This window comes from Anastrepha obliqua, chromosome 3, assembly GCF_027943255.1.
Source record: "Anastrepha obliqua isolate idAnaObli1 chromosome 3, idAnaObli1_1.0, whole genome shotgun sequence".
NCBI lineage: Eukaryota > Metazoa > Arthropoda > Insecta > Diptera > Tephritidae > Anastrepha > Anastrepha obliqua.
The window spans coordinates 8,952,296-8,979,294 of NC_072894.1; the positions used below are offsets into that span (position 1 = coordinate 8,952,296).

Below are 26,999 nucleotides of genomic sequence, written 5' to 3' on the forward strand. Positions count from 1 at the left end.
AAAAATTTTTTTTATTTTAAAGGTACATGTCTTGGCTTTTAAAAAATGGTTTTGACTTTGAAAAAAATTAACACCCGCGACCTTGAAATGGCGCTGAAGACGTCCACCTCCAAACGAAACAGGTCTCCATTTTGGTCACGGTTTTTCCACCTGGGTAATCAGAAAGCAAAAATTAGATATGCGTTGTCTTCAGAGTTGCCCTGGTTAAGTTTTCCCGTGACAGATTTTTTTTTTTTAATTTTTTTCAAAAGTTATGCAACAATTTGCAAAAAAAATTTTTTTTTGCTCATTTTTTGAACTTTAAAAGGTTATAAAAATGGAATGAAAAAAAATTTCAAAAATCGTACACGGGGAAACTTAGCGGTAAGTTTTCCGAACCTTTTAAGACCAAAACCATTGAAATCGGAGTATAACTACTATGAAAAGTGTGACCAAAATGCTTAAAAAACACGATTTTCGGGGAAACGCGTTTAAAGATAAAGTTTATGATAAAAACGGACGGAGGAGGGTACACTTCGGTGCCCAGAAAATGTGAAAAAATGCGATTTTCAAAAAATCCTTTCTGTGGCGTATTCTCGCATACACATACAACAAAATTATGCAAAAAAAAAATCGATTTTTTTTTCGCTGGAGACCAGAAGACCCCCTTAACAAAGAATAGATCGCTTATATTTATACTTTTGGTATATACACAAAATTGTGTTATGTTTTTAGAAACCTTCAGTTATGGCAAAAACTTTTACCTTCGAAAATTTTGAGCGTTTATCTTTATTAGTACTCTACTGGCTATTAGTTTTACATTTCATTTAGAATTGACAGCTGTCAAACGCAATTTAATTCCAACTTGAATTTGTATGATACGTAAACTGATATGGGAGGTTAATCGTCTGCCTGTTGTTGCTATATTGAAGCGAATACCAGTGGACTAACATAATTGAGTTTCTATGTTAAGAAATCGCGTGTATACATACATAGATGTATATATGTATGCAAATAGGCAAATGTATTTTCTTTACACCCCTTTTGCGACTTAACTATATTTCTAGAAAAATCAATTCACAAATGATACGAATAGAAATGCCAAAATATGTATAAGCCTCCTAAATGTATGCTTTATTATTGTGACTGAATTAAACAAACACTTTAGGCAGCGATTTAAGAATACAATAAAGGTGAATTGATTTTTTATTTGCACTATTATTTAAATGGCAGAACAAAAATCCACAAATTGCCAAGGTTTTCCACTTTATTTTTATTTTTTTTAACATCCAGCTGCACTCGTCTGCGCGTTATTATGGAGCTTCTTAAACTTATGAATCTTCAAAACGCCGGGCAAACGCGTAGGCCATGCCCGACTGTTTAATAGATTTTTGATTATTGTTTTTGGCATATGTTTTCTTCCCTAAAGCGAATGTGCGGAGGTTTTTAAATGAAAAAATATGTTAAATACCTCAGCGAAAAATGATTGTCAAAAATTGACGAAAATTTTGAGCCAGTTGAAACTTACACTTTGTTATACTAAAATGGAATGGGCTTTCAAACTGCATACGCAGTATACTACTAAAAAGTCAGCATAAAAAGTTGGGAATATTGATGTTTTTTTTTTAAATTTGCTAAATTTTTTTTTGAATTTAGTACAAAGGTTGCCCGATAATTTTTTTGTAAAATGCTCTATCGCCTTATCGGAAGATTTATAGTTTTTGCAAATGGCGTCGTACGTCCATTATATTCGAGACTTCTACTCGTAAGCTATACAGCTGAAGTATTCAAACAGGCAAGCAAAGGGCAAAGTAAAAATTTCCATCGCTCTAACTTATTTTCTTTTATTTAGTAAGAAAGTGCTAAAAAAAAATGGATGATTAATTTTGCGCCACTTCGTAGTATGCTCTAAAGAGTTGCCGTTGCTAAATTGCAGAGCAGCCACAACACTTTTGTTTGTATGCAAAGGTGTATAGATGCCAGTCAAAATGTGATTTTTGGGAAAACAAACTAAATGCAGAAGTAAATAAATATGTCTACTTATACAAAAAACCAAAACAAAAATACGCATAATAAATAAGATTGAATAAAAGTTTTATTTACCAATACAATATGAAGAGATGTCTTACATTAAAATTTGACTGAAACCCAGCTCCATATGAGCCGATGAGCTGGCCAGTTTTTAGCCGAAAAAATATTATTGTTGTTTATAAAGGGTGGTTAAATTTCAAGGGTTGAATGTGAACCACACCTAAACGTCAACGACACCGTTGGACTTCTTACTTTGGGGTTATTTGAAAGAAAAGGTGTACGTCAATAAGCCAGCAACAATTCAAGAGCTAAAGGATGAGATAATTCGGCACATTAACGGCATGGAACCTCAATTATGCCTCAGCGTCATCGAAAATTTGGACCATCGGATGGAGGTGTGCCGCCGAGGCCACGCCGGCTATTTAGCCAATATTTTATTCCATACGTAATTGAGCCATACCAATATTACCATAATAAAGAGAAATGACAATAATTTGCTAAAAAAATTGTACTTTATTCAAAATCAACACCGGCCCTTGAAACTTAATCACCCTTTAGATAAGGAACTAAATATTTGCATTTGGTGGTCTTTGGAGGTGTGCCGCCGAGGCCGCAGCGGCCATTTGGCCGATATTTGGTTCGATACGTAATTGAACTATCCCAATATTATCATAATAAAGAGAAAGGACAATAATTTCTTAAAAAATTTGTATTTTATTCAAAACAACACCGGCCGTTGAAACTTAACCACCCATTATAAAGCAGAACCTACAAAAAGTTGAATCAAAATGAGGCATTCAAAACTAAACAGCTGCCTGGTCCCAGATGATCAGGCAAAAGCAAAGAAAAAAGTCATAACAATAAAAAAACGGTGTTTTTTTGTCTTCTAATTGAGTTGAGTTCAGCTGACTCGCGTCCAGATTAGTGGCCCGAAGCAATTGTCATACCGGTTAGTTTGATATCACTTGTGAATGGGGAGGGAGAGCTCACACGCGGAAGGTGTGTGTCTATGCTTACATAAGTATGTATGTATGAGTGTATGTAACTGGAGAGGATGACGGTAAGTAGCTCGCCACATAAAAGTGTGAAGTCAACCAACACTTTTGGGTAATTTTAACAAATTATAACGGCTCTCCTTTCTCGCTGCCTATTCAGTTTATGTTTGTGTGTGTGAAAATATTACCCAGATGCGAACTGCAGTTGGAGAAATTTGTTTTTATTTTATTTGATTTTTTTTGTATATGTTTTGTTTTTGTATATGTTTTGTGTTGTTTTCTTTCATACTCGAGTAGGCAATACTTTGCCTAAAGGTGTCGCGTAGCTGGCGTAATTCGTTTTTTTTTTTTAGTTTCTTAGTTCTTTGTGTGATTTACTGTTGTCATTTATTGTTATTTTTCTTAAAATGCTTTTCACCTTAAATTGTTTCCCATTAAAGCAGCTTTCTTCTTGTTTTTTTTTTAATGCTGCATAAAATTTACATACAAACACAAAAATTGGCTGCAACTCTTACCAGCTGACAATTGGCTTGTTTACAATATTTACATATGCATACATACACACATACATACTTGTGTATTTTTATGTATGTATGTGTGTTTGTGTGCACTTGTATGTATGCCTTCTGTGTTCACCTCCTGACATGCCTTAAAGTACACTTTTTTTGGTGCTTAGTAGTCTGTCTTAGAAATGTGAGTGCTCTGGCGCCACAGCTGGCAGTCAGAAAACACACATAGCTACTCAATTTATGCGCTTTCCAATTGATTGACAGCTTTTAGATCACTACTCGGTAGTTATTGCAGATCCATCTTCCATTTCTCCATTACTTCCTTTCGACTGTTAAAATGCGTAGGTTTTTTGACTCGATTAAACAGAAAAAAATTGCTGGGAGCGATATCGGGTGGATCAGATGAGTTCGATGGCTTTTGGATAGCAATCCTTTCGTTCTTGGTCAAAACTAGGTAAAAAAAAGTGCGTGGAGAGTAGTACACATAACAGAAATGAAAGTTTCAAGGCAGACAAAAAAGAGGGAGAGACCCGAGAGAGAAGGAGAGAGAGAGAGAAAGAGAGAGAGAGAAAGAATATATATCTAAGTAAATTCACAACATTTCCAGAGAATACAAATAGACACAATTTACAAAAAAACGAAGAACGGTCGACCGGTGTAGGTAAACGCCGGAAACAAACCGTGGCAACAACGCGCACTACCCCGAGCGTTTATCACCCGCACAAACACAGCGATTCCAGGACCGCTGCAACGGCACAAATTACCGCAAGGTAATACCAATAAATCCTACGCCGGAATGGATAGCACTTTATAGTACGCACAAGCACTAGCCAGGAAATGAAAATAAGCGCCAAAAAGTAGGCACCAAAAAAAACGACAAAAAAATTGTGACCAAAAACGCCCCAAACAGTAGGCATCAAGGAAATATAACGCCAAAAAGTAGGCACCAAAAAGATATTTCCAACAAGTTTGTACCAACAAACAAGTGCCAAAAAGTAGGCAGTGTTATTTCTCACTAGAAATTAGCAACAACAAGGAAAAACTCAGGAAAAATAGCCAATAGTGTATCTAAGATATATATAAGGTATAGCTCTCTCTCTCATTTTCCTCTACGTTATATCTTTTTTCTCTCTCCCGGAACGAAAATGCCCAAAACGTTGCATGGCCTAGAAATTTTACTCTCCATTCTCGTTCGTACATCGACGCCTAAGAAGTTTCACTTCAAAAATCACGGATAATAATGGTACGAATCCTCCCCTTTTTGACCGTGCTTCTTCTTTGACCTAAACGCCTCATAACACCCAAATAATAGTCCTTATTAATACCGGGTGTACACAATACCGGTGTGATCCTTGTTTGACTGAAAACGACGCGCCTCGCCTGATGTCTAGATTACTGGGCGTACAAATTTACCTACGTTTCGTCTTCAGTTATGAAGTATTTGCTGAATGTTCGGTCGGATTTGGTCTTGGAAATCATGTCTTTGGTGATGTCAGCGCGGTTCTTTTTTCCGGTCCCTTGGAACTAACTTTGCAGAAACAGGGAGCAAATCCAAATCATTAATCACATGTCCCGAACGGATCCATAAGCAAGGTTCAAGTCCTCTGCAGTTCTCTGCTGACCTGATGGTTAATTTGCTGTTAGCGATCAACTTTTCTTTCACTGTATTTTGCCAATTATCGATGCATGCCACTCTTGATGTGCTCACGATCTCTTTTGAAGCTTTTATGCCATTCATAAACGGCTGTTTTTTTATAGTATCATTACCGAAACAGTTTTCCAACATTTCTAAGGTTTTCGCACCATTGAATCTGCATCGCATTTTTAACGCTAAATTTAATACAAACTCGTTGTAAAAAATCGAAAAGACGTTACAAACAAAGTTAATTGGAACTTATGCGAGGGTTGCTCTTTATACTTTTTGCCAAATAATGAGAAGGCAGTGAATTAAAGGCGGAAAGTGGCTTTAATGTTTTTCAAAATGTTCTCCTTGGAAGTCAATACACTTGAGTATTCGGTTGAACCAATTTTCAAAGCACTTTTGCCACTCAGCAGTGGATATCGCCAAAACGAGCTGCTCAAAGGCTTCACCAGTTCACTTAGGAATTGAAAAACGTCCACCTTGCATTTGCATTTTTGATGTTCGGGAGAACAAAAAGAAATGATTTGATGCTAGATCAGGGCTGTAAGGCGAATGACTCATTAATTCGATATTTTAGGTGATCAAAAACTTTCTTGTGTGAGCCGATATGTAGGAGCTCGCATTGGCTTGCTTTTGGTGAAAGATGCCTCCCTCGTCTTTGATTGGTTGATTTAATTAATTCGCCGAAAACTTCTGGCAAACAAATGGTTGCGTACCTTTCAGAATTGACTGTTTTAAGTTTATGTAGTGCTGCAGTTGCAACATAACCAGATTTTCTGAAAAAAAAAAACAGCCGACAATTTGCTTTGAGTTGCTTCTTCCGCGAACAACTTTTGTTGAATTAAGCTCATCTTGGTACAGCCATACTGTCAATTGCTGCTTTATTTCCGGCTCATGTGCATAAATCCAAGATTCGTCACTTTTCACGATGTCATGGACGTGCTTTGAACCCACCGCGATTGAATTCCTTCAACATTTTTTCACAGAAATCGATAGGAGTTCCTTTTTGGGTGATTGTCAAATTGTGAACTGCATAGAACTGCATTTCACTGCAAAGCAACTTTTTTGTCGAGGAAATGTCGAGAAGAATTTTAAGATTCAATCTGATTAAAAGCGAAGCGACACATAGCGTTTCTTTTACGAAGTTTTGTTCCTTGTATTCTGTCAAAGTTAATAAAAGATGAATAGTTGGAAAGAAGTCAGCATTTCAAAGTGATCGGCTTAGTGTAACTGGTGTCGTGGTATATTTACAATCCCTGGTAATGAAAATGTCTTTTAACCGCGCCGTGAAGGCCAACGTTAAGTTCGAATTTTAGTATTCAACCTGGGCTTCTGGCATTGCTAATGAAATTTGCCTTAGAACTCAACGCTGTTGAACTCCATTGACTGTATGTGGGGTTCTGTTCTGTGCGCTGGATGGCCATGACTGCCCGAGCGTCCTAAGGCTTTTTCACCAGATTTTTGGCAATGACTGCAAAATTAAAAAAAAATTACTTTTTTCTGAATCTTATAATTTTTTTTATTAGGCTCAAAATACTTCATATATTCATAAATTATTGCAGCTGAAATATTCAAATTACTTTGTATTATTTGTAGTTTTCTCTAGCTTTATTTTTGTATGCGACATGGCATTTTTTCACTAATTGTCTCTGGCTATATGAGTAGTAGTTTGCTAGGTTGTGTTTCATTTCTATATATTAACAATCACTTAAAATCATCAATTTTTGAAATGTGGCCTATTATGATCTCTATTCTCCCTCCCTTGAAACCCTTGCACTATTTCAGGCAACATGCAAATTAGCTACCTGCCATACAGCTTCATCTGCAAGCGCTTCTAAAATTCAATAATTAATTTTAATAAAAAACAATAATAATAACAAACTAGCGATAGTTAGGTAGATCAAACTTTTGCTTCAATTTGTGATGTGCGCCTTGAGTTTGTGCTAAATTTTATTTGATTCCAAAAATATTGCAGTTAATCTTTCGCATGCGACCAGCTGCTTCGTTTTGCATATCCCACAAATTTTCTACACTTTCAAAAGTTGCTGCTTTGTTATTTCAAGCCATCTCGAGGCACAACAATCTAAAGGGAGTGTTGGGTCACCCTAATGGCATTCGCAACGAATATTAAAATACTCAAATATTCACTCATAATGTAAACTGAAACAGTATATGACATTTGTGAGTTATACATTTTAAGGTTTATCAGCACTTGTTTTTCTGTAGAAATAAGTGGGCTTGGATTGAAATATTTTTTGTATATAAAAGGGAACATTTTTGTAAATGGTTGGTCAAGATTGTAAACCGTAATTTGAAGTGAATAAATTAACTGATATTTTTTGTCGTCGTTTCGTCTGTAACTGCAGGATTTCGGTTTCCATAAGGATTTTGGCTTTGTACTCATTTCGTCTCAGACTAAAGGATTTTGTCGTCATTTCGTCGCAAACAACAGAATTTTGGTTCAACAGCAGGATTGTGGCTTCCTTACCGCAGAATTGTCGCTTCTCTGGTCAACATTTGTGCACCCCCACTACCTAAGTTTTGTGCTGCCTTGGAAAATAATCCTTGGTTCAACAGGGAGGATGGTTTATTTTTAAATCTGCTATAGAAAGTAACGTCAAATATTATCCAATGGTTTTTATTTCAATAAAGGAAGTAATCTTTCCCACTATTTGTGGAATATAAATTGGCTTCTAAAACGTTTCACAAAAATCCCCGTCAATATTCGTTTCAAAGCTGTGGATCCTTTGACCTTTTCATGCCAGCATTGCACACAAGAGGACTTATGATTTATCTATTACCGAAAGGTGGCCGCGGTTAAAATATTTCTACTATCAATTTAATTTTTCGTGACAAGTTAAATTACTTACCACCTGTTCACTACAGCAAAAACACGAGTTAATTATTTTTCATTTTCTTATCTGAAATGTTATCGAATATTGGCAATTTAGATACCAGCAGAGATACCAAATAAATTGAAAAAGTCCATTCAGTTGTCTAGTGTGTTTTTTTTTTCTTTTTTTTGTTTTGCTTTTTTTTTTGTTTTTGTTAAATATGACCATGCCCACTCACACTCTGCTAATATACATTGGTGCCAGTCTTATACAGTACTGTATACAAGAAATGTACAGAGAAATGTTACACGCATGCATACTTAGTATTGCCATAAGTTCTGTTACAAGTTAAGTGCGTTATAAATATGAAATCATAATACTTTTTTTTATGAAATTCGTTTTATTTAATCATGCAAATATTAAAGAAAAAATTTAAGTTCTCCTTCGAAATGGTCACTATTTGCCTTTACACAAGCGAATAGGCCTTTCAGCTATTGCAGCACGCGCGGTTTCCATGGATATTGACGTCGCTGCTCGCACGAACGATTGTTTGAGACTCTCCAAATTTCTGTGAGGTCTTCGGCAGGCAATGTTCTCCAATGCTAACTAAAAACTATAGTGCAATAGACTTCTAGACGACCAATCTTCTGCATCTTTGAACCCAGGAATATACTTTTTAAGCCACTGTTGGGTGATTTTTGCCTTATGGGCTGGAGCGGAATCTTGCTGGAAGATTTAACGCTCTCCATTGAAGAGCGTACTGCTCACCTGCTTCACCACGCCTTCTAAGACATCCTCCTGGTATACTTTTGCTGAACCACTTTTTCGCAGAAATGAAGAGATGTAGATATCATCTCTAATTAGTCCTGACATGGATCCTTTCTCGAAATATTAAGTTTTTCACCAATTCGTTAATCTCATTTCGTAAATGCCATCACTGCAATGCGATTTTCCTTAGCTGCCCACGCCTTTGTTAACAAGCGAAATTTGCCACGAAACTGGGTATAATTTATGAGTAGGCAAAGCAAAATTAACGCAACTTTTTTCTGCGAATTTGTATTTTTTCGCATTTTTTCTCACCTTAGCATTGTAAAATTTGTCACAGAATTTATGGCAAGTCTAAGAATAAAGTATAGTGAAATATAAACTAAAGCTGACTGACGGTGAGTGACCACTCAAAAGAAGGTAACTGCTTCGGATATACCTATAAGATTTGGTATAGAAAAAAATGTCCGCTCAAGGGAGATGTCCGTCTAATGGAGGTACCTGCTAGGAGAGGGTACACTGTGCTTATACTTCTTCAAACAAATATTGAGAATTTTTCGTGCAATACACATTTTTTTTGTATCACCTTAAATCTATGATCCTTCTGAGGTATGATACGCATACCAACGCATATGTATATACCTGTGGGCAAAAAGTAAGGTGAATTTGGTTGTAAAATGAAAAATCTTTATATATTCTTGTAAATCAATTTCATCCCCTTCAAAATAATCCCACCTCGATGAAATACACTTATGCCAACGATTTTTCCAATCCCCGAAACATGCCAAATATTCCATTTCCGGTATATCCATCAGCACCTTCTTCGATTCAGCTTTTATCTCCTCAATCGACTCGAAACGCGTTCCCCGGAGTGGTCTCTTGAGTTTTGGGAATAGCCAGAAGTCACACGGAGCCAAATCAGGCGAATACGGTGGTTGCGGAACGATATGCGTGGAATTTTTGGCGAAATGGTCACGAAGAACGAGTGCAGTGTGAGACGGTGCATTATCGTGATGCAAAAACCAAGAGTTGTTGGCCCATAATTCTGGTCTTTTTAGACGAATTGCTTCACGTAAACGACGCATAACGCTCAAATAATATTCCGTATTAACAGTTTGGCCAGGTGGAAGGAATTCATAGTGCACCACACCACGAAAATCGAAAAAAACTGTCATCATGACCTTTATTTTTGAACGACTTTGACGTGCTCCTTTCGGTCTGGCCTCGCCTTTAGCACGATATTCGCTTGATTGGTCGGTTGTTTCAGGGTCGTAATCATAAATCCAAGTCTCATCTCCCGTAATGATGCATTTGAGCTTGTCCTGATAGTTTGAAAGCATTGTTTCACACACATCAACGCGACGACTTTTTTCCAAGAAATTGAGAGTTTTCGGTACCAAACGAGATTTGACTTTTCGTAGGCCCAAATGGTCTTTCAAAATGGTTTTCACAGATCCTTCTGATATTCCGATCGTATCAGTAAGGTCTTTAACAGTCAACCGACGATTTTTGAGCACTAACTCCTTCACTTTATTGACGTGTTGGTCATCTGTTGACGTCGATGGTCGTCCGGAGCGCTCCAAGTCATCAACACGTTATCGACCCTCTTTGAAGTCTTTGTACCACTTATAAACATTTTTCTGCGAAATCACCAAATGCCTTCTGCAACATGCTAATAGTTTCCACAGCCGAAATTTCATTCCGCAAACAAAATTTGATGGCACTTCTCTGCTCAATCAAATCAGACATTGTAAAAATCGAAAAATGCACTCTTGGTCGTTTGGTAAACACAAGCATAAATATATTACTGATAATTACATTCACATGAAAGTTGGCCCAGATGTTACTCATGCTGATGCCAACTCATGAAAAAAATAACTAGTGCGAAGTTTGACAATTAAATTCACCTTACTTTTTGCCCACAGTGCAACGTTGGCCTTCTTTACGCTTTCCTCAATATTAAATTTCCACGTGAGGTGCTTGACATTCTCTTTCAAAGGAATCTCCACACCTTTAAAGTTTAGCAGGGAGATTATAGGGAGCCTATGTTTCTTTGTAAAGAGAATTATTTCAGTTTTTGTGAGGCTTATATCGAGTCCCCTGCTCTCAGTCCAGCTGCTAAGTGTGGCCATGTTAGAGCGCAGAATATCCATAAGGGTGTTAGGATATTTGCCTTTAACGGCAATTGTTAAGTCATCTGCGTAAGCGTAAGCGACCTGAAAAATATAATGTTTAATAATTTATAATTATATAGGAAACTTTTTTTTAAACTTCAATCTAACATTTCGAAAATCTGGTAATCAAAATTAGTAAAGTATAAGACTTTTGCCTTTACACCAGTCACTATGGAATGCCTGATTAGAATTTTTTGTTATCGCAAGTTTTGTTCGATAAAATATCATTTATTCTGCTGAATGTGAATATTCATTCTCTTAATAAAGGATGCATTATTTTCGACAATATTTTTACAAATATTATAATTACATTTATCAAAATTTAACTGCAACTCTATAACTATTCTATACATCCAATATTATTTGCTATGCTGTCTTATGCGGATTTCTCTATCGGTATGCCACGTTACGCCATTTCTCGCCCTCACATACTCACAGCCACAGAAGTCGTGCACCAACGCAAACACGATGCCAATACCCATAAAACTCCTTCTAATACTATCATACGACCCATCACCAAAACAACCACAACCACCATTACAAGCGCCATTATATCAAATAAGACGCCAACGCATTTAAATCAACGTAATCAGCAGCATTATCAACACCAACAGCAACAGCCCTACAATAAAAGCAACAAACACACGAGTTTTTTCAGCCACAACAGCAGTACTTTTAACAGTAATAGTAATAGTAACAGCAACAACAGTTATGCCATGCCCACTGAAACATTTTTGCTTAAACAAAAAAATGCAATGCTTGCTGTTAGCGACGCTGCCACTAACACAAACGTGAAAAAGAAGCCATTATCACCGCTTCAGATCATAACCATACCTACATCACCGACAACGGCGCATCAACTGAGTCATCAGCAGCACTCACAATCGACGGACGTAGGCGGTAGCCAACAACAATCAGGATATTTAACACAAATGCCGCCAAATCGAAGGCAAAGTCCACTTGCGACTGCGCCACCTTCACCATTTTCACTGGCACGTTCACCGTTATCACCGTGCTCGCCACATTATGTGCGTCCGACGAAGGCGTCTCGTTTGCGGGCAGCCGCTTTGGGTGAGTTCTAGTCCAGGTTTTGCCTATCTCGGGGACTCATAGTGGTTGGACGCGTCATTAATTCATATGCATTTATGTGGTAGCATAATTTTAGGTGCAGTAGGGGAATTCCATTAATAACACTCATTCATACTACATAACTGACTCATCTCGCCTGTAAATATGCTTTAAATGTGATTAATGCAAAATTAACTCTCAGCTCGCAGGTTAGGCGCATCCACCCAGAGTAGGTATGCTTATTAATCACTCGGCCGCTGCTAACGCTAACATACGATTTGTGTACAGCGCGAATGCCACTTTTTGTCAAGTAAGACGTGTTTAGATGCCTTCATCTGATTGAAAGTGTAAACGATTATTAATTAATTGGTGTAAATGTAAGCTCCCGTGTGTACGTATGTGTTGTCTAACACCCAAAAACTGCTAAACACTCACAATAAAGATAGCCCTCAAATGCTTTCAAACAAATCCTATAGCTTACGCTTTTACTCAGCCCCCTTACCTCTTGTCAATCTTTTCCTTTTCTTTTTGTATAACTTTCTTCCTTCTATCCAGTCAACTTGTGCATGTTTGAGACTAACTTGACATTACTAACCAATCATCTCTCCACCCTGTTCCATTCCTTTGTCTCTCTCTCTATCTCTCTCCGGTGCAGATAAGAAAAAGTGTGAAGACGATCCACTTCAGCGACCACGTTCTCCATGTTATGGCTCCGCCTCTTCGCCCCGTTCATCTGCATCGCCAAAACATCAGTTGTCACGCCTTTCGACAAGCTCATCTTCAGATAATCCACACATAACGGCCAGTTCCGAATCGGACACAAAGCTAATCGGCGACTCATCACGTGCAACAATTGGCAGCCTATATTCAACATCATCAAATGACTCGCCAACAACCACGAAAAAGCTCGTGCCCTCAGTTTCGGTATCGGTCAAACAAAATCTCAGCGAAATGCAATTCAATGGCGATATCAGCACATCAGGCAGTCCAAAGAAAACAATTGGTTCTAGACTGAAGAAAGCACGCACTATTCCCTCCCCCTCCACCGAGTGTACTGCCACATTTACTCGCTCCGCTGGTCGGCTGTCGACTGCCGATGAATCTGATTCGCATTTGATGTTGAAGGCCGGAAAGTCTATACGTCCACGCACCTCCACCATGAAGTCTGCCAAATCGAAATCGATAAGTGATCTGAAAGCTGGCAGCAACGAAAACTCACCTAACAAGCTGGAATTGAGTCCGGTGGATAGTGCAACTGTAAGTTTTCATATGAAATAATTTTTTTTTCAAACAATTTTTATTGAAACATATTTTTTTGTTTGCTTTCCTCTCTGCAGCAGCCCAGTAGTCCACGGGAAGATCGCGATAAATCATCGAAACGAAAATCAAATTTGAATCGCTCGCTCAATGATGAGGCCACCCTGGACAGTGGTGAGTTACCAAGTGCCGTGGAAATAATTTCGTATTAAACTTGGTTGAAGTGGAATTATATCATTTTAATTTTTTCTTATAGTAATCAATCTCAAATATCTGCTGCTAACCGCAAGATTAAGGAAAAATAAGCTTTTTTTAAGTATGTATTGACTCGGTTTTAAAGAGTTCTTCTACACTCAGACAACAAATACGCCACTGAATTGCAAATCTTTGAAAGTACTGCTCGTAAATTCCAAAAAAAGTAAATACACTGGTTTTAAACGCTGGCTCACAAAGTACGAAACTGTCAAACTGTCGCTTGCTGCTGAATAACTTTATCCTCCTACATTAGACAATGGAGGACCGCGTTTTTGTAATTTCCTTAAGTCCTCTCAGAAAGTTCTTTTTATCCAAGTAAAAGTGGGAAATATGTGTAAGCCAGCGACTGTTAGTCCTTTCTGAGCTCCGGATAGTCTAGGCTCGAAGAATCAATGTTGATTACGGCTCAAAATATTCTCAAATGAATAATTCCGTTTCATCTCATGACGGATCTCACTCATATTTTCTCTCACTCTCATATATTCTCAGCAAACCAAAAAAATGTGTGGAGTTTGGTATTACTATGGCCTTGGGCCGATTCGCCTGCGAAATATGTGGGATGGTGCGTGACTACCATTCGAAAGGAAGTACACAGTATCGAATCTCTGGGCGTAAAACATCAAACGACAGAAACTTTTTTTTATAGCGGTCGCCCTTCGGCATGCAATGGCAAACCTAAGAGTGCATTTCTGCCATGAAAAAGCTGCTCATAAAACCCCATCTGCCGTTCGGAGGCGTTGTAAAATTGTAGGTCCCTCATTTGTGGAAAAACATCAAAGTGCACAGCATAAATTGGAAGAGCAGCTCGGCCAAACACCAAATAAAGACACATTAGTGGAGTCTTACAGAGAGCAGAGCTGTGGCAAAGGAGGTGTACCAAAATACCCATAGCATTCGCTTCATTGCATGCATCGCTCTGGGGCGAGACAGTTTCCCTTCAGCACTCCAATCAATATATTGCACTGATAAAATAAAGTTTGCAGTTTTGGTATTCCAAGTCCTTGGCAGTTTTTTACGAGGTGAAGTGTTCTCATATCAACTGCGTTTCCAAAGCTAGTTCCTCATTTAGTTCCGTTTTCAGAAAGTCTGTAGAATGATGGGTATATGTTTGACGTACTCAATCTCGGCAAGCGAATACCTGCCTTAGCCAGCTCATCAGCTCTCTCATTTCCTTCTATTCCTTTGTGTCCTGGTGTCCAGTAAATAGTGACTTACCCATTTCCGAAGAGTTCATCTATTTGGGAGCTGCATTGTTGAACGCATTCCGAGTGTTAGTGCAATGAGCCATGATTGCTTTCATAGCTGCTTGACTATCAATGAAAATGTTTGTCCGAGCGTTAAGAGGAGTTAATTCCAGAGCTTAGTTAGCTGCTTCTGGTGCAGCAAATATTTCTGCTTGAAATATACTACAGTAATTTGGGTGTCTGAAAGACTTTTGCTCCTACAACTTCCGCCATTCTGGACCCATGGCGAGTAACTCGAGTTCGTTTTCGAAGCCATTTTCAACAAGCTAGACTATGATCTTTGCTGGTGCTTTTCAAATTATTTTATAAAGTCGGATCAGAACTCTTGCATTCGACTTCAAGAATGAGCTCATAAAAATGGCTAGGAGATGGTTTAGTCTCAAGTAAAATGTTACTTAAAATCAACCCGTAGTTTTTTCTACTTTCCTAGATAAGAATTACTTTTGTTGCACTCACTCTTAGTGAGCCACCAGTTATTGAAATTCTCAAATGCGATTTCTGCTATTGAAACTCCCCAGAAATGGCCCGGCGTAGCTCACGGTGGGCGTGAAGTTCAGTCAAAATGCACCGAGAGACTTGGTAACTCCTAAAACACTCATTCTAAAAAGCCCATTGCATTCAAAGCTCTGGAAAATAAAAAGGTAGTAGGCCAAGGAGGAAAGGAGAGAAGTAACAGAAGGGAAAATATATGATAGAGTAGGGAAATAGAGGTATCTAGACCCGTGAGAATTTTTCAGATTCTTTGGTAAAACTGAGATAACGAAACCTTACTCGTTCTCATGACATGAAGTTCAGTGCTATCCACCTCCTCTAAGCTAGACAGGCAAATCGTGTCCTCAATGATTCCAATGGTAGTCATATGTTGACTCCATGGATAGCGTCCTGTAATTATATCGGCCCCGATCATCAATCGAACGTCTTTTCTTTGAAGTTGTAGAAGAAAGTTCGACAGTTTTCTGTTCGAGCTTGTCACCAAACACTTTGCAGTTTTGCAGCGTTCTAGACCGAGCCATCACTCTTTATGTGAATTGCATACATAATCGCTGATCCACTTCATGATTCCTGCAGAACTGATTCCGATTATTGGCTCTGGTCCCTGTGGGGTAACCACTGATCCTCAGTTGTCCAATTCATCGGCAATTGCTTTTTCTTGAACACCGAGGTGTCCTGGAATCCATATAAGTACAAGCCTGTTTTGTCTTGCGACAGAATTGAGCTTCTTCTTACATTCTTGAACAATCTTTGAGGTTTGCTTCGCGACTGCTTGACTGTCACTGAAAACTCCAATCTGTGTCCCGCTCCATCTCCTCTCGATTATCCATTCGGCTACTTTCAGGATGGCAAAAACTTCTGTTTGAAAAACAGTTGCCATTCCTCTCTTAGCGTAATGACACTTATTATTTTCGTTTAAGTGCCATCCGGTTCCAGAATCTATTTCATTCTGGTGCCCATCGGTAAAGAAAATATCCGTCAAACTTCTTTGAATGCACTTTGACATCAAATTTCCTACCAAATAAAACTATGGGTATAAGGTCGTCCTTAGATGCCGAAAACCGTGAATACTGCACAGATAGCATCATACCGATTTCTCTGCGTCCCACAGTCCCATCTTCGTGCCAGAAACCATATTACTTCCTGTTGTATCTTAAGAACCAAGGGGAGCAAATCAAGCATACCATTTAGGGTATCACCGGAAGTTGTACTCATGGCACCCGTAATGCATAAACATACACTTTTTTACAGCCTGTCTAGTTACCGAAGTGTGGACTTAATCATAGTCCGTCGCCACCAAAACAAAGAGGCACAAGACATGATTGGTCTGATTGGAGCTGTGCATATCCACCTGACCACAGCAGGTTTTAGACCCCACGTTTTGCCAAAGGCTCTATGGCATTGTTGAAAAATCTTTAAGGCGTGATCCAACTTCTGCGAAATTGTGTCTCCCAAGTCCATTTCTTATCCAAGACTACTCCCCGATGGTTAACTTTCTCAAAAAGACTGCGTGTCACACCTTTCAGTGCTAGAAGACTAAGTCCATCCAATTATCGCTTTCTCGTGAACAAGACTAAGATAGTTTGTTTTATTGCTATTTGTACAGTAGCTCACTTGAGTGCTCTAAATATCCCAAGAAAAAAGCAAAAACTCAGGATAAAGCTGGGTTCGATTGCGCGTATATGCCTTTCTTTCGGCTACAGTTGAGCAAGATGTCTTAACTTTCTCCGCGCTATAGCGCTACATTCAAGGAAAAGGTGCATTCTAGTATCCTGGATCGAGTCGCTGAAGTGGCAATTATCAATGGATCATATCCCGATCATGCAGCAGATGACTATGCAGTCTGCAGTGTCCTGTGAGAATACTCGTGAACATACTCAATTTATCCCTGGGGAGGGTTATGAGTTTTTTTAAACCTCTTTTGATTGTATCCGCCCAATAAGGATTTCACCTGTCGTAACCCCATAATTTAGTGCCATCAAACCTCGCTTAGCCCTAGTTCTTCACTCCTAAGCTTCTCCTCTATGGTGTGTTGTCCCATATCAAGGAAGGGCTCGGGTGGTATTAATGGCGTGGCAGCAGCCTCTCGCTCCATTGCGTTCGCTATATCGTTTCCAGTTAGACCCCTCCCTGTGTCCTAGGATCCAAATTAGTCGGATGCGATTGTGCGTTCCTAGTAGATTCCGTTTCTTGATACACTCAAGAACCAGTGATAACTTAATCTCACAGGATAATAGAGCCTTGAGTGGCGCCTGACTGTTGCAATTCGTTCATCTCTGCCTATCTCCGCACATCGACACATGGCATACATCTCCGCTTGGAAGATGCTTGGAAAACTACACATCGGCACAGATCGTTCTTGTTATGTGGATTAGTGTGATGGATTGATGGAAAGTCCTTGTCTCGTGCACCAGTCGTCGATTTCATCCAAAATTCTCTGCACACTCATGCAAAGCCTTCTTTGAGATTTAGCCGGTGTTAGCGCACAGACATCGTTCGCATATGCTTGGACATGAAATCCGAGTTCCTGCAATAGGTTCCGTTAATAGGGAGATGATATCCAATTTTGATTTTGAAAAATTCTTTAAAAAAAATTTTTTTTCAAAAAAAAAAATTAAAAAAACAAAAAAAAAATATTTCGAGTGATGAAAATCTTATGAAAATGAGCCTTATTTTTTTTAAGCAGTTATATTAAACCTTTTGGCTTATACAACTAATATTCTTCAAAATAGGACCCTTGAGCGCCAATACACCGCTGGTAGCCGTCCCTCCAATGCAGGAAACATTTTTTAAACTCATCCGCCGGAATCGCGTTCAATTCGGTTGTCACAGTTTTTTGGATCGCCTCGATGGAGTCGAAACGCCTCCCCTCAGCTTTCTTTTCAGGCGCGGGAACAAGAAGAAGTCCGGAGGGGACAGGTCTGGGCTGTAGGGAGGGTGGGGAAGCACCGGAACCTCCATCTTGGCCAATGCAGAGGTGCAGAGGAAGGCGGTGTGCTGTGATGAAGGGTCCAATTGTTGACGAGATCGGGCCGAACCCGGGCGACGCGGTTTTTCAGCCGAAGAAGCACTTCTTTGTAAAATGCCGCGTTTACAGTGCTTACTGGAGGTACAAACTCCTTGTGGACGATGCTTCGAGAGTCGAAAAAGGTGATCAGCATGGTTGATCGCAGCATTTTCGCCACTGCAAAATCTTAACACACTTTTAAAACAGCTTTCATGCTCGGAGCGATGTTGACTGCACCGCTGTTGCCCGCGAACTGGGACCGGTTTCTAGTAGAAGGGGAAGGTCCAACGATCATTTTCCCCCACTAACCGATTCGGTTGATCGCTTGGCAGACGCTTCGCGCGGGAAGGCTCATTACTTTTCAATCAAACCCTGTACGCACTTCCGAATGGTACTCACGCACCCATCTATGCGGCTCTAGTGACATGACTAATTTTACGCCACTTTGTATATACATACACACATACATACATACAAGTTCATGACCTTTTCGATAATCACACTCGCCTAGGTCACGAAAAGTGCGGTTAACTACCGAATTTTTTTAGGTTATTTAATTGCCTACATTACATAAAATCACATAAAACCCCATTATCTTGCGTGAAAACAATAATTGACTCTGAAACATAATTTACATAACAGAAAAAAATTGCGCCATATTAAATTGTATTTGTGCAAAATAATTGCGCTGTCTCTTAGCTTCTGGCTGCCGGTGATTACGTATGTATGTATATTAGGCCGTTGTCTGGCATAGGTCTTGGTTCAATAAATACGCGCTTCTAATACTCACACACACACATATGTAATATATGTACATCGCATAGGTAACATATTTGTGCGCGCACAACTCGAACATTCCACATTAGGCCAATGCCATTTCACGCCCTTCTCCACCACCACCCACCATGCATCCCTCGCCAAATTACCATAAAAAGCTCGACAATTTTCCTATGAATAAATTCATTCGAAATACCATTTACACACATACATACACGTAATATTACGTCCATATGTATGTATGTACGTACGAGTATGTCTGGCTCCGCTATGCGTGCAACATTTTAGTTATAATAGCTTAGCAGTAATCGCAGAATTTGTGTCAATACGCTTCAGTACGCACCACAATTTTTGCGGCCGTGGAAAATTCTCCACTCAAACATTCATTCTGTCTGTGGCGCGTGTGAAAGGACACATAGAAATATGCCGCAATTACGTAGAGCCGAGAAATATATGAAGCATTTGCATTTGCGTTCCTTTATCCTGTGTCAATCCTGCGATCGCTTTTCAGTACTAACACGCGTCACTTGTGTTAAATATGTTGTGCTATGCGACAACTTGGCATGTGAGTTTGCATACTGTATATAAATTCCGTTTTTTTTTTGTGTTCTCTGTTGGACTTTCTTTGTGATACGTTTTTTTTTATACGCTAATCCAAACTCCTCGATATTCATAATCTAACACGGAACAGTGTTGTTGTACATATTTCTAACATTGCTAAAGGGCTAAGTGAGTGTGAAAAAGTGATTTGAAATAAATGGAAGACCAGATACTATAATTGGTTAGCACGACGGTATACGAGGTGTGTTCAAAAAATAAGGGAAACTTTTAAATTTCGCGGGCTACGTACATTCGACTTTCGACTGTTACGTTTTTTTTATGTTGGTACACTCGTCTCGAAGGTATGTCCACGGTTTTAGGAATATAGCAGCTTTACTTTGTTTGTGAGAGCCATAAAAAAGACAAGTGTTTTGCGTGTTCGGCAATTTTCTGCTATGGAAACATTTGGATCAAAGAAGTTGCATCAAATTTTGTGTAAAAAATGGAATTAAGTGCTCAAAAACACTTGAAAAGTCGACGTGGCATACGGTGAGAGTTAGGTCAGGTTAGGTTAAATGGCTGCCCTAGCTTGGGGCCCACTTGGACAAATATTCAAAATTCGTCCATTGTGATGCCGTACAGTGGAAAGGAGAAAGGACAAGGGAAAGAAGAAGGAACCTTGGGATTAGAGGAAGATGATGACCATGCATTTACGACGACGCCGACGGTGGCTGATTTACGTTTGTAATTAGCCCCAAAAAGCTACTGATGAACTTCACCAAATTTGTGATATTTAAACCCGCTATATCCGTAAGCGTAACGAAAACATGAGAGCCCAAATGTTGAAATCGTTGCCAAACGAGAGCAGATCAGCTGAGAAGAAGGTGTTGAGATGACTACACCTCGTCCTCAAGACAGCTTCTGCAGAACGGATTTGAGGCAATCCCAAGTCTCACCGCATGGACACCTAACGGACAATGTCCGGTAAGGATACCCACCAGTTTCGGAAGCTGGGTCTTTGTTAGCCTTAGGTATGCGGAGTTAGTATAGTGAGAGTACGCTGAGTCAAAAAAAAATTTTACAAATGGTGCAAGCTTTTCACAGACGGTCGAGAAGATGTGAATGATGACGCTCATCAACAACCAATGAAAATGTTGAGAAAGTGAAGAAAATGGTTATGGGGAATCGTCGAATAACAATTAGAGAACTAACAGAGAATGTCCGCATATCGGTTGACTCATGCCATGCAATATTTTCGGAAATTTTTGGCATGCAGCGTTTGGCAGCGAAGTTCGTTCCAAAGTTGCTGAAATTTTTACCAAAAACAACGTCGCATAAGCAACGCTCAGGAATTGTTGAATGACGTCAACAATCGACGATGATCCAGACTGGCTTGAAAGGGTCATAACTGGTGACGTATCAGGGGTGTATCGTTATGACATCGAAACCAAAGCCCAATCGTCTCAATGGAAGAGCCCATGAGGACTAAGATCAAAAAAACCACGTCAAGTTCGCTCAAATGTCAAGGTTTTGCTCACTGACTTCTTCGATTGCCATGGCGTAGTGCATCAGGAGTTCTTAACACAAGTTCGTATGGTAAATAAGGAGTACGAGTATTACCTTGAATTTATGCGCCGTTTGCGTGAAGCAATACGAAAAAACGACCGGAATTGTGGAAAAATGCATGGTTTTTGCATCATGATGATGCACCTGCTCTCTCGTCTTTGCTTGTGAGATATTATTTGACCAAAAACAACACCATGTCAGCCACCTGCGACTTCTTCCTGTTCCCAAGATTGAAGAGACCCATGAAAGGACGGCGAACGGCGTTTTGCGACGATTGAGCAGATAAAAACCGAATCGCTGAGAGAGCTCAAGGACATACCAAAAAGTGCATATCAGAACTGCTTCGAGGATTGGAAATAACACTGGCACGAGAGCGTTATATCTGATAGGGACTACTTTGAGGGAGATAAAATAGAAATTGATGAATGAATAAATATTTTATTGAGAAAAATTAAAATTCACTTTATTTTTTGAACACTCCTCGTAAACCCAAGCTGAAATAATAACATTGCGCTAGTTCAGCATCCGTGTCAAAATTTGCCTCAGCGATACCGAAAATTTTAACAACCAAATTACGTGCATCAGAGGCTTTCATTAAAAATTTTTTTAATAAAATAATTTTGTTTAGAAAACTTTACACCTGGACTCATAAAGTTAACTGGTGTGCACTGTGTGGTCCAAGTACAAGCATATTTTTGAAAATGTGTAAAACTGAATTTCTTACATGTGACTGCCTCAATTCACTTCGCAGAACCGCATGCTGACAATTAACCCGGTTTTCTAAAACCGATTTGTTGTGAAGTCATAGAAAAACAGTTGATTGTTAGTTTCTCCCTCTAGCGCACGAGCGGCTCAGCCGATAGTGGTCTGCAGGCCAGCCAGATAAGCGCAAAACCTCGACTGTTGTTTGAAGAACTGTGTCACCTGGTACGTTATCCCTCACAAATCACATGTCGTCCAAGGTCATACCTTCAACTTCAGCTCATTGAAAGTTGATAAACAAAGCTCTTTAAGCGAAATGGCATTTCCAAAAGCATTTTTGGAAAACTGGGCGCCTCCCTAATTTGTGATCAATGATTTGCTACTCTCTGCAAATATATTTATTTAGCGGTAATAAACTGAGGTTTTCCGGATACTTCTTTCTTTGCATAGCTACAAAGATGAAAATGCAAATTGGGCAGAATTTATTGGGCATGGGAATAAGTTTCCACCCTCGAAAGCAGCTGTCGCTGCTGATAATATTTTAAATAATTTTATTTATTTATTTTATTCCGCTGATGATATTAACTACCAGTCGAAGTTGTTGGTGTTGAAATAAAATATACTTCAAAACGATACTTGTACTTGAACCAGCCTGTGCTTATTCTTATTCATACTTTTTTTCTTTTTTAAGTCTTATCACAATTCGCACTCGCTCAGCAGCAATAACATCAACAATCACTAAGCCTTTTCCTATGTACACATTTTTTTGATATGTTTCCATTTACCTTTCAGATGACTCCTTAGCTGCACGTCGACGTCGACGTCGTGAACTTGGCATGGTTCGTCAACTTGTACCTTCCGATGACTTAATTCTGCGCGAAATGTTATTGCCACATCAGAAAAAATCGGATAGTGCTGCCAAAAAAACTACCATCGGCAAATCGTCTGAAAACGAACTGGCCTATCACATGGAAATGGCACGTCGCGGTTGGGACCTAGCCAATCCGAGCATCAACAATCGTGCACGCTCCGAAACAGCGACTTCGAAATACGAAAGTAATTCGGGTGAAACAGTGAAAGAGAAGCCAAGTAACGCTCGCCTTGCCCGTCGTAGCGACACCTTACACCTCGGCGAATTACGCAAATTACGTTCGAATGATGTCAATCGCAAGATGAATGAACGCACGAAGAGTGACTTGGCCGAAATTAAGAAAATTGCCGAACAGGCGAATATCGAAATGGCTATGATGACCTCGGGTATTGTCACAGAATTGGCCGAATTGGCTGTCTCAAGCGTCGATTGTGAGCAGGAGGCTGTTGTTGAGCTGGCTACGCCCGCGCGCTATGGCATAGGCAGTCGGTCGCAAGCATCTCCACCACCAACACCATCGTTTACCGAATTAGAGATGGCAGCCGAAGCAAAGGAGCGTGATCCATCGCCAGCTAAACATGCCACATTCATGCAAGAAGAACGTTTCTACTACGATCCGGAAACAAGCGATCAAATATCTAAGTCAGTTTCCAATAACACAATGGCTAGTGGCATACTGCGTCAGCGCATATTGAAGGCACGTAGCATAGAGCGCGATGCTGCACACGAACCGCCAAAGCTATCGCCCATACTGCGCCGCAAAAGTACAGATGACCCGCCCTGCGTAACGGCGCCACCAACAAATGCTGCCGGCATACATTCGACGTCGCAAAATCACATAGTTTCGATACTCAAGAAGAAAGATCACATCGCGGGTGAGTCCAGCTCGGCCTCGAGCAATGCTTCGCCCGTCACATTTTCAGCGAATGTTGTGGACACACCGACCACAAAACAAAAGCGTGCTGGTATATTGAAGAAACGTTCCAGCCTTGACGAGTCGCGTTACTATTCACGTTCGCACTCGCCGGACGAGCGCAGCATACTTATTAAATCGGCGCGACGTAATTCACTAGAGGAGACTGCAGGCTTACAACAACAACAACAACAACAGCAACAACATGGCATTCTCAAGCAGAGCAGCTATGAAAGCAGCAAAAGCGATGGCTGTCCTTCGGCCACTGAACCACATCCACATAGTATACTGAAGAAAAAAGATTCTACCTCGACACCTTCCGATGGGGGTACACATGCCCCCAAACATGTCTCGATCTCACAAGCTGTGAAAATGGCGGCTGCCGAGCTATGCCGTCAGACAGCCGATAGCCAATGTGCTAATACTGAACATGAAGAAAGCGGCTACACACCCAACAATGAAGAATATGAAATCCGCCCAATACTTAAACTGGAAAGCGCATCCAGCGATGATGTTATGCGTCCACCCAAACCCATATTAAAGAAAAAGTCCTCGGGTGATTCGGACGAATACGAAATACGTCCCATTTTAAAGACTTCACGTAAAAGTAGTCGCGAGGAATTCGATTTGAGCGGTTCACTAAGTGAAGATGGACGACATTATAGCGAGCCACCACCACCACCACCAGTACGTCCCATTTTAAAGACTGACTCGCCATCGAAACGGCGTTCATTGGGCATAGATGAGCTGGAACAGGATGCGAGCAGCGCTGAATATGTCAGCAACTCACCAAGTCTACTTAAACGGCGCACACGCTCGTTGGAACGGCAGGAACCACCTGTGGTGGATTTGGCGGCAGCGTTGAACGCTATCGCCACTTCACAAGCGGCACCGTTGGACTTTGTATCGACGCCAATTACAACTGGTGGCAACATTTCAGTAGCTGAACGTATTAAAAATATGGAAAAGTTCCTAAGCAGCAATGGTGCTTCACCGTCTACACCGGCGGATGTGAACTCTAGTTGGGATTCTCCACTGCTGCATACGGACATAACGCCAAGACTGCTCAAACCGAGCGTTATAAGACGCGATATGTACCGAGATCGCTACAAGACACAGCCGGTAACGAACGATGAGAAAATGCTGTAAGTACAATAGAACTTGGATAAAATTTTAACTTTAAAATTATGCAATGATTTTCGGCTCCTATTTAGAACAATTAAATAAATAAATAATCAGGATGTTAGGTTAGGTTAAAGGGCTGCCCTTGCGAGGTGGACATGTATTCAAAATTCGTTCGTTGTGATACCATGCAGGGGAAAGGAGGAAGAAAGAACGAAGGAGCCTTGGGATCAGGAAGTTTGTAATATCACAAAGCTGTGAGATGTGCCCATAAGAAATTTGATGAAATAATTCCTTACCGTTTGTTTAACTTGAAACTCATGCCGATTTCCTTATTTACTTGTACATAAACTGTATAATTTTTTGGAAGATCATAAATTGATTTGTCAAATAAGTGGTCCTCTTTGATAGCTCGACTATTTGCAAGGACGACGTACAACGATTTCGCATGTAATCCTCTAGTTTGATTCGAAGAAGGATTTCTGAATATATTTACCTTCGACGCTTTACAATATTATAAAGCCGAGTAGTATTCCAGAACCTAACCTCTGACTTGAGTGAACTCTTTCTCATTCCCCTTTGGGTCATTGGCCGAATGCTAACAGCAAGTTGCATATTTTATTTTATTTAATTTTTCTATATTATAACGAAACCGGTAGGAAAATATGAGGTTGGGGAATAAGTTCATAGCGTTTTGCCGAAGGCTTTTATTACAAAAAAAAAAAACAATAATTATATCAATAATTTAATCAATTATATATTCGTCATTGCTGTTTAGATCTCCCCTCTCGCCCAATTTGTTGATGCCCTTCCGCCAAAAATCGCCTGGTCAAAGAAATTGTCAAAGAAGTTGTTGAGCCAGTTTTAAGGATCTCTTTGTTATCGAAGGTAACGCCCTTCATATGGTTTGACAGAGAGCAGAAAAGATGTTAATCGCTCAGTGCAAGTTTCGTAGAATACGGCGGCTACTAAAGGACCTCCCATTCGAGCTCTTGGAGTGCAACTTTGACGAATTGTGCAACATGGGGTCTGGCTCTGTCGTGAAGGAATACTCCATCGACTGACTGATTTGACCCTGTCGATCAGGCCTTTTCAGTCGAATAGTTCCATTCACATGGTATAGCTGGGCAATGTAGAGCTCCTTGTTGATCGTGTCATTCTTTTCGAGCATTTCCCAGTGCACCATTCCCTCCCAGTTCCACCAAACACATGTCATGATCTTCTTTGGATGAAGATCCGGCTTGACTCTCGGTTTTGGCGTATCTCCTGGAGCCACCCACTCCTTTCTTTGCTTCATATTGATGTATAGGCACCATTTCTCATCTCCCGTAATAATTCGGTACAAAAAGCGCTCTTTATGGCCGCGTGTTGCTCGATAGCGGGCGAGATACTGAGAAGTAATTTGAAGGCGACTTTCTTTGTTTATTTTCGTTGAGCTCGTGAGGCACCCAGACTCCCAATTTGCAATTTTTCGGTAAATCCCATTGAATGAAGATGATTGAGAATCGTTTTATGATCGCATTCCATTTTTCCGCCAATTCACGACTAGTTTGGTGCCCGTTCTCCTTCAAAGTGATTTGAGACGTTCTTCATCGAATTCAGAAGACTTTCCGCTGCGTGACGTGTCACTGATGTCAAAGTCACCATTTTTGAAGTTTTCAAACCATTTCCGTGCTGCAGTCTCGCCTTGACATCTTCTCCATACACGTCGCAAATGTCCCGGTCTGCTTCGGCATTTATTTGATCTCGATGAAAAACAAAGAAGGGCCGGTGACGAAAATGTTCACTTTTGCCTCCTGGATGGATACTCCATTTCTAAGCCTCAAAACTAATAAAAAATCAAATAACTCGGAAATACAATTAACAAAGTTTTGTGGAGCAGAAAGGATTCTATCGAATGAATACTTACGCTTTGCCAAACAGCAAACAAATCGTTGTAAAATAAAAGCAAATATAAAAACGCTACGAACTTATTCCCCGATCAAATATTATATAATGGGTGGTTAAGTTTCAAGGGCCGGTGTTGATTTTGAATAAAATACAATTTTTTTAGGAAATTATTCTCATTTCTCTTTATTATGATAATATTGGTATAGCTCAATTACGCATGGAACAAAATATCGGCCAAATGGCCACCGCGGCTTCGGCGGCACACCTCCATCCGATGGTCCAAGTTTTCGATGAGGCTGAGTCATAATTGAGGTTCTATGCCGTTAATGTGCCGAATTATCTCATCCTTTAGCTCTTGAATTGTTG

At 39.9% G+C, this 26,999-nt stretch overlaps 1 protein-coding gene across 3 annotated transcripts in view; it reads left to right on the forward strand.

Moving 5' to 3' along the window:
• The window catches only part of LOC129241478 (pneumococcal serine-rich repeat protein-like), a 143,429-nt gene that overhangs the window by 69,348 nt on the left and 47,082 nt on the right, over positions 1-26,999 (forward strand). Inside the window, exons 4-8 of one of the 3 annotated variants that reach the window (XM_054877819.1) lie at positions 11,368-12,000; positions 12,653-13,254; positions 13,335-13,428; positions 13,511-13,570; positions 22,630-24,766. In XM_054877819.1, the coding sequence (XP_054733794.1) occupies positions 11,368-12,000; positions 12,653-13,254; positions 13,335-13,428; positions 13,511-13,570; positions 22,630-24,766 (3,526 nt within the window). The remainder of the gene's footprint in view (positions 1-11,367; positions 12,001-12,652; positions 13,255-13,334; positions 13,429-13,510; positions 13,571-22,629; positions 24,767-26,999) is intronic. The other 2 variants (XM_054877820.1, XM_054877821.1) reach the window with 2 other exon arrangements.